Source organism: Quercus robur, chromosome 12 (genome assembly GCF_932294415.1).
Source record: "Quercus robur chromosome 12, dhQueRobu3.1, whole genome shotgun sequence".
Lineage (NCBI taxonomy): Eukaryota > Viridiplantae > Streptophyta > Magnoliopsida > Fagales > Fagaceae > Quercus > Quercus robur.
The window spans coordinates 29832569-29842857 of record NC_065545.1 but is presented as its reverse complement, the minus strand read 5'-3'; the positions used below and the strand labels follow the sequence as shown (position 1 = coordinate 29842857).

General features: G+C 36.8%; 1 protein-coding gene across 2 annotated transcripts; it reads right to left on the bottom strand.

The window, feature by feature from the left end:
• Nucleotides 1–8142: 8142 nt before the first annotated feature.
• On the bottom strand, nt 8143–9808 carry LOC126709780 (7-deoxyloganetin glucosyltransferase-like). 2 transcript variants are annotated; one of them, XM_050410119.1, is made up of 3 exons: nt 9232–9808; nt 9078–9131; nt 8143–8987 (listed from the first exon to the last, which is right to left on the bottom strand). In XM_050410119.1, exons 1-3 carry the CDS (start codon nt 9782–9784, stop codon nt 8191–8193), a joined length of 1404 nt encoding a protein of 467 aa, XP_050266076.1. In that variant the 5' UTR covers nt 9785–9808; the 3' UTR covers nt 8143–8190. The 2 variants fall into 2 exon arrangements, with proteins under 2 accessions (XP_050266076.1, XP_050266075.1); XM_050410118.1 differs by having other exon boundaries at nt 8143–9131; nt 9232–9807.
• Between the last annotated feature and the right edge of the window lie 481 nt (nt 9809–10289).

Sequence of the window (10289 nt, the reverse complement as noted above, 5' to 3'; positions counted from 1 at the left end):
CAAAATATTTCAACAATCCCCCACTAGGTTACTTGTAATACACACTCTCATTTACAAAGTTAATTGAAACTCTATCATGCATAATTAAAGGAAGGTGTTTGTCAACTTAAACCTCCCTTTGGTATAATTGCTTCAAGACTCCAAAAGAATTAATGGTGGCTTGCTTCAACATACACATAAGAACGTCCACAACTATTTATGAAATACATTGTTGTTAGCACCATCATCCCCATGTGATTTTCTTGGTTTAGTAATATTCAAAAGAGAAAACTACTCTTTTACGGGGAACCACTCCTATGGTTTTTTTTTTTTTTTTTGGAATAGATCCATCACTCATTCATTAATATGTAAAAGATCATGATGCAAAGCATCTATCATCTTCCATCCAATACCTATCCTCCACAATGTTCCTAGCAAATCTAGCTAAAGAATGAGTCACCATATTTCCTTCCCTTTTAACACAACTAAAACCAACAGATTGTCTACCTAAAATAAAATGTCTAATGTCATCCACAATATGGCCAAAGAAAGAATTATTAGATACAGTACTCGAAATTGCTCTCATCACATTTGAGTTATCACCCTCAATCACCAGATTTTGGAACCTGGCCTCTATAGCAAATTTCACGGCCTTTCGACATGCCAAAGCTTTTGCGTCATCGCTATTGTGCACGTATTCCCCCCTTGCTACCATTCTAGCCATCACCTCACCATCAGAGTTTCAAATGATCATGCCAACTCCAAAACAATTCAAGTCTGAGAATACCGCTACATCGAAGTTCAGCATATAGACATCTTGTTGCGGAGGCTTCCAGAAGTTGCTGCTTGTTGCTGCACTTGAAATCCCCAAATTCGTTTGAGCTTTTTCTTATTCTTCTAGCAGTTCAGCCGCACGATTTGTCAACCACCGCGGGTTCTTCATTTGTCCTCCATGCACCACCACATTGCGTTGATTCCATATGAGCCAAGCTTGAACAAGGAAGAGCTCCATATCGGTTGTGTAGGGAATTTAACCGAATTCCAACCTGTGAGAAACAAAAAAATAGAGAAAAACAAACGCCAAAGAAAAAAAAACAACCACATGCACAAGATAGTATTTACATTGTTCGGCAATTTGCCTACGTCCACGGAGTTGCAGGGATTTCACTATTATCAGGGAAAAAGAAAAATACAATACAAGAGTGCGGCTACAATTTTCTCTCTATATAAAACACGGCAACACCACCCCAAAATTAAAACCCTAATCACCAAGTCTAAGCCTCAGTAAATCTTCAATTAAAAACCACGCAATATTATTCGGGTCATCAAACCGAATCAAACAAAAAACTAGGCTCCACAAAGCCCAACAAGTTGTTGATAATCTGTCCAGAAAGCTTTAAATAGTTGCAAAAAATCAAAATGGTTAGTCTGAAACTTCTGTAGCACGTGGAGACTCCCTGCCCAAACATCTTGGGCTGCACCACAACCCCATATTGCATGTAAGGCATCCTCGGGTAGCCTCTTACAACAGTGGCATAAAGAATCTGAAATAATTTTGTGCTTTGCAAGATTCACCCGAGTTGGAAGGATGTCATGGCAAGCTCTCCAGCCAAAGATTTTTATTTTCCCTGGTATCTTTAACTTCCACAAAGCACCCCACCCATGCTACATGGTATCTAGACTGAACATTGTACTCACCCCTCCTATTATGCAACCATACCATACTATCCTCCACAACCCGTCTACTCAAGGGAATTCTGCAGATTGCCTCGACTTCATCTCTATTAAACTTGGCCATCAAGAGATCTCTCCTCCATCAGTGCAAATCCCAATCAATAAGGTCTAACACTTTCCAGCCCTCCTCCATATCATTCACCGGGTGTAACAATTTATTAGAAGGGTAATTTGGGATCCATTTATCATTTGTGGCATCAATGGACTCACCATTTCCCACTCTCCAACAGCACCCACTCCTCAAAATTGGAAAGGCAGCCATCATGCTCTTCCAAACAAAAAGGCTGTTAAGTGAATCATGCGCATGAAGAAAATTGCATCTAGGGAAATATCTAGCTTTGAAACATTTAAAGAGTAGAGACTCTTGATCTTTTAGCAACCTCCAACCTTGCTTTGCTAACATAGCAAGATTAAAATACCTCAAATCTCGAAAAACCCATTCCCCCTTCCTTCTTTGGTTGAGTTAAGCTATCCCAACTCTTCCAATGAATTTTCTTATCATTTTCGACTTGCCCTCACCAAAATTTAGTGCACAAGGAATTTAGTTCATCACATAACTTCACCAGTAATTGAAATACTCCCATGGTATAAGTAGGAATAGTTCGGGCAATTGCCTTGATAAGTACTTCCTTCTCGCCTTGGATAATATTGTCCCTTTCCAACCCTGCAACTTTTTCCAAACTCTATCCTTTAAAAAAGGAAAAAGTTTGGTATTTTGCTCGACCCACCAACATAGGAAGACCCAAATAAGACTCAAAACGCTCCACTTCTTTCACTCCCAAAAGTGATACAATCTCATCCCTTTGGCTGCCACAGGTATTACTACTAAAGTATACTAATGATTTCTCCATATTAATACATTGGCTAGAAGCATTAGCATAAGTCTAGAGCACTTCATTTATCACACCAACCTCTCTAGTAGTAGCTTGACAAAAAAGAATGGAATCATCTGCAAACATTAGATTGGAGATTGTTGGCACCCTTCTATATATAGAAATACCCTTGATCCGCCTATCCATCTCAGCCTTAACTAGTAATGAAGTGAACTCCTCAGCACACAATAAAAAACAGGTATGGTGGTAATGGATCACCTTGACGGAGCCCCTTGGATGGGTTGATATTGCCATAAGACTTCCCATCTATGAGAGTGGAAAAAGAAGGAGTGGTAATACACCCCATCACCCAATTAATCCATGTCACTAGAAAACCCAACTTATCCATTATACCTTGCAAGAACTGCCACTCAACACGGTCATATGCCTTGCTGATGTCAAGCTTCAAAGCCAGAGCACCTTTTTTACCTATTTTCGAGAATGCATAGTGTGTAAAGTTTCATACGCCACCAATACATTGTCTGTGATGAGCCTTCCTGGAACAAAAGCACTTTGTGTAGGGGATATAATACTTGGGAGGACTTGTTTCAACCTGTTAGCCAAAACTTTAGAGATAATCTTATAAATAACATTACATAAACTAATGGGTCGGAAGTTAGACATTTTCTCAGGAGACTTTATTTCTGGGATCAACACAATATGGGTATGATTTATAGCAGGAACCATGATACCAAAATTAAAATAATCCAGCACAACATTAACTATAGTAGTACCCACTACATGCCAAAAATTTTGGAAAAAAAATGCATTCATACCATCAGGGCTAGGTGCCTTAGTTGGTCCCATTTGAAACAATGCAACCTTGATGTCTTCAGCTATAAATTCAGTAGTAAGAGTCTGTTGCATTTCTGGGGTCAGCTTGTGGGGCACAACACTAAGGCAATCATCAATTTGGGGGCATGTACCTGCATGAAACAAGCTGTCAAAGTAATCAGCCGCCACCACAGCTATTTCTTCTTCTTCCTCCATCCAGACATCATCTAGATTTTTTATTCTCTGGATGTGATTTCTCCTTCTACGTTGTGAGGCCTTCAAATGGAAAATTTTTTTGTTCTTGTCACCATGTTTAAGCCAAGCCACTCTAGATCTCTAAGCCCAAAAAACTTCCTGTTTTAGTAGTAAATCATCCAATGTCTTGCTTATCTCCAGAAATTCAGCCCTTGAAACTTTAGTAGTCTCTACCATATTTAACACTTCCAATCTTCTCTGAAGCTGTTTTATCTCCTTAGTTTTCGGGTTTGTTTTAGCTGAGCCCCAAGCCCTTAAGACTTCACTACAATTCTTTATTTTATGTTGCACCTGCTCCAACCCGTGGCCATCAACCTCACTAAGCATCCATGCATCTAAGACTACTTCTTCACACTCCTCCCAAAGCATCCAATTTTCCTTAAACTTAAAACCTTTTTTACCCCTTCTCAGCTTCAGCTGCTGTGTTTGGAGAACAATAGGTAGGTGGTTGGATTCATGAGGGGGAAGATGAGTTGCAAAACACAACTAAAACTTGTCTCGCCAATCCTTCGTTGCAACAGCTCTATCAAACCTGAGTTTTGTGTTTGCATCCCCCGGTCTATTATTATTCCAAGTAAAAGGATAGCCTTTAAATCCTCCAAGTGACAATATTCCAATGCAGCTGGGAATGCATCTATTTGGCTCATTTGAGGTGGTCTCTTACTAAGCTTTTTTGTAGATTGAGATATTGCATTAAAGTCACCAATGCACATCCAAGGTCCCTCCACAAAAGTTTTAAGGTGTTGTAACAATTCCTAGGACTTATACCATAGATTAACTTCTGGCCAACCATAGAAACATGTTAGCCACCACTCAAAACCATCTTCTTCCTTTACTTTCACTAGGATATGATTAGCTGTGAAATTTATTTAATCCAGATCTATACCGTCCTTCCAAATCAAAGCCAACTCGCCATCGATATCAGGATTTTTAACAAAGATCTTATGCGGATATGGCAACTCACCATACAACCTATTAAACCCTTATCTAATCTTGTTCCCATCAAAAAGCACACATTGGGAGCTTGTCCCCTCACAATCATGTGAAGGTTTCGACTTGTCCAAGGGTTCCCAAGCCCTTGGCAATTCCAACTTAAGAGTTTCATTGCTCCCGACAAGGGTGACCGTCCACCCTCACCAATACATCTACATCATTTGGAATTAACTTCTCACACTTAGCTTTCTGAACTTCCTCTTCTGTATGTGAAAGGGAAAGATTAGAATTCTGCTCAATAACTCTTTTCCTTGATATTAGACCCTCTATTGCTTTAGTAATAATTCCTAGCCCATAATCCATACGTATAATTCTAGTCCAAGTAGACCTCTGCTTCTGCCTATGCTGTCCCTGCATCCCATGCAGCCCATCTACATGTTTAGCTTGTATCTTATCCAATATAGGTTTTGAATTGCTCACTGCCATGTTCACAACAGTAGGAGTAGAATCATGTTTATCCACAACCTCTCTAGAAATTAAATTGTCATCAACTTCCTCCACATCATTTTTCTCGAAACGCATCATCTAAAACTTTGGGTCAATCCCTTGATTCTTGACTTGATCATCATGATGAGAGAAATTGTCTCCCAGATTCTTGGGCTTCCATGCACCCGTCTCCTCCTCTGCAGCTTCCTTTCGTGGTGGCGATCTCAAACGTCCACCAACAACCTTTAACCAATCTCCATATTGATACTCTATTTCCCCTCCATTTTTCTCCACAGCATAGTGACTAGCACAATGTCGTAAATCATGGCCAAGCAACCCACAGTAGTGACAAAAAATAGGTAACCACTCATACTTAAATTTCACCCATGTGCGCACACTCCCTGAATTTGCAATAAACCCTCCACGCCTCAAAGGCTTCGAAATAGGCAATGCAACCCAAACCCTCATGAATAAATTTTGCATGTCTTGTCTTCAACACCTTGCTACATCTTCCACAGTACCCAACCTACTTCCTATTTTCAGTCGCTACTTGAGAAGAGAACATGTCAAATGGAGCCCCCCAAATCTGAACCCATAGAGAGGCATATTGAAATTGCACATTACTGGCAGTCATCCCCTTTTTCCATCTCTGAAGCATCAGTAGTTGATTATCAAAGCACCATGGACCCCCTTTTAAGACTTGGTTCAGATCAAATTCAATCTAAAACTTGAACTGGAATAAATTCGTTCCTCCTCTATAGTCTACAAACTGGACTGCAGCCCCCATACTCTCTTTATTGTAGCCAATGCAGCCCGTTTATTAAAGGTTTTGCAAGTCAAAAATTTGCCAACTAAACTCAGAGTACAACTTTCGATCTTAGGCAGCCTAGCCTTCTCAGGTATCGTAATAGTTTCTTCCTCCTCTATAGTAAGTTTCATACTCCCCAAGCTCTCAATAACATCCTCTGCCATAATAGTTGACTGGAAAAACCTTCAACGAAAAAAGAATAAGAAAAGAAGAGAAAAAACTTAGACCCTTAAGGCTGCGCCTAAGGGAGGAATACTCGCTTAGAAAGCGAAAGAGAAGTCTCCTACGTGAAGCAAGGAAACCCTAGCCGCCACGGGAGAGAATCGCATTCAAAAGGAGAAGAGTTATAATGGTTGATAAAGTTGAAGTCCCTTCTTTATGTCTCTATTTTTCATAAACATTTACTTGTCTATAATCTTCGTTAAGAGTATTAAACATATCCTACTAAACGTAAGAGATTGCACTAACAATGGTTTTTCTTTTGGATATTGTCTATCAGTTTTCCACTTCATCACTATATTCTGTGTTAATTACTATATGGTTTATTGCTTTTTATGTTGTGACATGCTTGTGATAATTAACCCATGATTATATTGAATAATAATTGATTAATTGGATCAAATTAATTAATTCACTTAAAATCAACCAAAGACTCTAATGTCAATTTTGGATTAAGGGCAACTCAATTCTACCCTACTCTCAATCCAAACTAACCATAAAGTTTATATTCATTGGTATTTAGAGATACCCAATTTGAAATCTAGTGGTTGTAAGTGAATTTCAAATTCTAGGTTATGTATTTGACATGGTTTCAACTTTCAAGCACCGATTCCATGATAAAGCAAGGCCACATATTTTAGAGATATCTCTAACCACATTTTTAAAATTATTTTATTTGTACCTTTAAATGATTTTAGAAAATTTTCTTTAATTATTTTAAGAAACTAGAAACTTGATCAATTCAATTTTGTGCTCTTATAGGACAAATTTGAGTAAATTCTTAATTCCAACATTGTCTCATGCTAAACCATAACTTTGGATGTATAATAAGTGTTCTAATTGTGGGTTTTAGATAGTTCAACTAGTAAAATTTTTTGTTGTTGAATAAATAAATATGGAGTTCAAAACCTTGCTTGCCCAAAAAATTTATTAATGTCTTGCCTTGATAATAAAATACAACTATCATGTAGCAAACATCATATATTAAAACTCTATTGTATCTATATATTTTTAAAAAGGGTGTCATAATTCATTTTATTTTAATTGTGTTTTTTGTGAAATAATAGTTTTACTTCTTAAAATATATGATAAATTCAATATTAGCCTTTAAAAAGATTGGTCTTAAAAAGATTTAAAAGGTAATAATTTAGTCAATTCGTTAATTTTTTTTTTTTACTAACAACATGATAAATGAACTGCTGATGCAACATCTTATATGAACTAATATACCATTCTTTAGTTGAAGTGACACCATTAAACATCATTTCTTTCTCTTTCTCTTTTTTCTCACAAAGTTTTGTGCTACCAATTTGATATTTCAATAAATTGTAAATAAGTTTTTTTTTTTTTTTTTAATTTGAAAAAAAAGTTGTGTCCATTGTTGTTATTGTTTTTTGTTTTAATTTTCTTATGTGGAATTTTTTTATTCATTAAAATGGTAACGTGGTTTTTGTTTTTGTTTTTTTTTTTTTTTTTCACAGAGATTACAATAAGATCCAAAATGAAAATTTATTGAAAAACTTAAGAATTAAATTAAAATTTTCAAAATATATAAACTAAAATAAAAACACCCAAAATATAGGAATTAAAAAAGTGTTTTTTTTCTTCTAAAAGTTTGCATTATAAATTCACAATATATATATATATATATATATATAAATATTCTTATTGTCCAATTTCTAAAAGCAACCTAACAAAGAATCCAGTTAATTTCTATAACTTCGATTCTAAGATTATATCTGAACTTAAACCCAAAACAATATTGAAACGAAATGGTATAATTAGCATCTTAATTACAACACAACAACCCGAAGCTTCAATTAGCTAAGTTTTTATGGGTGTTTTGGAGGGCCGTTGGTGGTGGGGTCGATGTGTTTTAACTTGGGTGATTTGGCTAGCTACGTAGTTGGATTTTTTTAATGTGTGCTTGGCGTCGGTGTGATGGAAATTCAGGCATGGTTGTATCAACTATGGATTACAGTGGACGTGAAAATAAGCCATCATCATCATGGGTGTCTCATGCTGGAGATGAAAAGAAGAAGAAAAGAAGAAAGGGGGAAGAACAAAGAGAAGACAAACAAATTGAACAAATACAACACAAGACATTTTATTATTATTGTCATTATTTCCCTAGAACATTTGGCCTTTTGATAAAAGCACTTCACTCACAAGATTATTTAAATTGATGGATGAAGAACCAAGTGGATCAGTTGCATCTTCGGCCAATTTTTTCCACTCCAAGGCCTTTTTCTTCATTTTTTTACCCTTGTCTCCTACCATCAACTCTCTCACGTTCTTCTCCACTTCTTCTCTCTTGACATCATTATTGATCTCCATGCCAATGCCCCATTCATTGCAAGTATACTTGCAGTTTGTTTGTTGATCTGCAATGAATGGACAACAAAGCATTGGCACTCCAGCACACAAACTTTCAATAATTGAATTCCACCCACAATGTGTTAAGAACCCTCCAATCGAAGGGTGGCTTAGCACTTCTTCTTGGGGGCACCAACTAATTATTAGAGATCTTTCTTTAGTTTCTATCTCGAATTCAAATGGCAAAGTCTCTGATTCTCCAACAACTAAATCAGGCCTAATTACCCACAAAAATGGTTGTTTACTATTTGCAAGTCCCCAACCAAACTCAATTAACTGTAGTGGTGTCATAACAGTTACGCTGCCAAAATTCACATATATCACTGAGTTAGGTGCCTTAGAATTAAGCCAATTGAGGCAATGAGTTTCTTCCTTCCATAAACTATACCCAATTGATTCCAAAGGGTCATTGGGCAATTGATTGAGTAGTGGTTGGAGAGGACCAATGGCATATACATGAGAAAACATGGTTGAGAGAGCATCCAAAACTTCTTGCTCTAACATGTTGAATGTTTGAACAATAACTTTTGAAGCTTCAAGATCTCTCTTCGCTGTTTCAATCAAAAGATTAAGGATAAAATCATTTGGATCTATGGTTCGAACATAGCTTGGAAGATCCTTTAGACAAATGTCTCTCATACCTGGAATCCAATCTATAACAGTGTCTAGATACCCATTTGTTAAATAGCTTTCATCTACATGATAAAGATTAAAGAATGTATTTAGCTCAAAAATATGTGATCAATATTAATAAAATAATGCAAAAAATTTATAGGGTTTTGCATTCTTTTTTACCTTTAAGTGGTATGACACCTTTGTCCTTGAGGACAGGAAAACACATAAAACTCATTACACTGCAAGCAGCCATAGAGAAGCACATTACAATAGGGACTTTGAGTTCCTGAGCAGCCGTAACGGTGAAGGGCATGAAACCATCTGAGATAATACAAGTCACTGGAGGAATGTTTGATGTTGCATTGTTGAGTTTTGAAAGGAGGTGAGAAAATGGAGCTAAAAAGTTCTTCATAATGGAATCACAGAGAGAATGAAGGTCTTGGGTGGCATCGGGATCCATGGGAGGGAGGCTGTCTGGAATAGTTTTGAATCGAAAGTCAGACAAGCCATCTAAGGAGTTAGGACCATTAGTTTTCAGAAAACGTTGGTGATTAAACTCAGTGTTCACAAAGGTTACGTGAAAACCTCTATGGTGGAGAAGCTTTGAAAACTTTAGCATTGCCTTTATTTGGCTTTGAGCTGGGAATGGAATACAAACTGCATGAGGCTTATCTGCTACAACTGTCTTCATATCCATTTTTGTATATGTGTATCTTAACTGACCCAGTTTCATCTTAAATAGGAAATACTGAATATGTCAACTTTTAAATTTGAATAGTGATCCACTGGCCCACTTCTTTAATATAGTAGCCATTTGGGTACAATTATGGCTACAAGCAAAGACGACCTCTGGAGTCCAACTATCATTCTCTTCAATTTCCTTGACGATTAGGTGTATGATCTAATCAAACTTTGTCACTATATAAAGACACTCATATATATTTTATTATTTGAAAAATACAATATATTTATTCGGTATTTCTAACCATCCCAACTAACATAAAATTTATTCCTCTCTCTTGGTTAATCACAATCACCATTATTATCCTTGTCGTTGGGCATGGGCATGCTTGGCTGAGTCTGGCTGCCAGTGGATTGGACTTGTTTTGAGTATGTCCAATAAGATTGGGATGGGATTCAACGTTAAATGATTTACTAGAGGTTATGCTAGCAATGGTTATCTAGCATAGGCTAAACTTGCTTTAAATTTCCTTTCTCGTGCAAGTCTCAAATAGCAA

Excerpts from the sequence above, each read along its gene's own strand:
- LOC126709780 (XM_050410118.1), bottom strand. The coding sequence starts at position 9,784 with ATGAAACTGGGTCAGTTAAGATACACATATACAAAAATGGATATGAAG. Across the intron at positions 9,132-9,231 it reads AGGTGTCATACCACTTAAAG|ATGAAAGCTATTTAACAAAT; the intron begins GTAAAAAAGAAT and ends TTTATCATGTAG.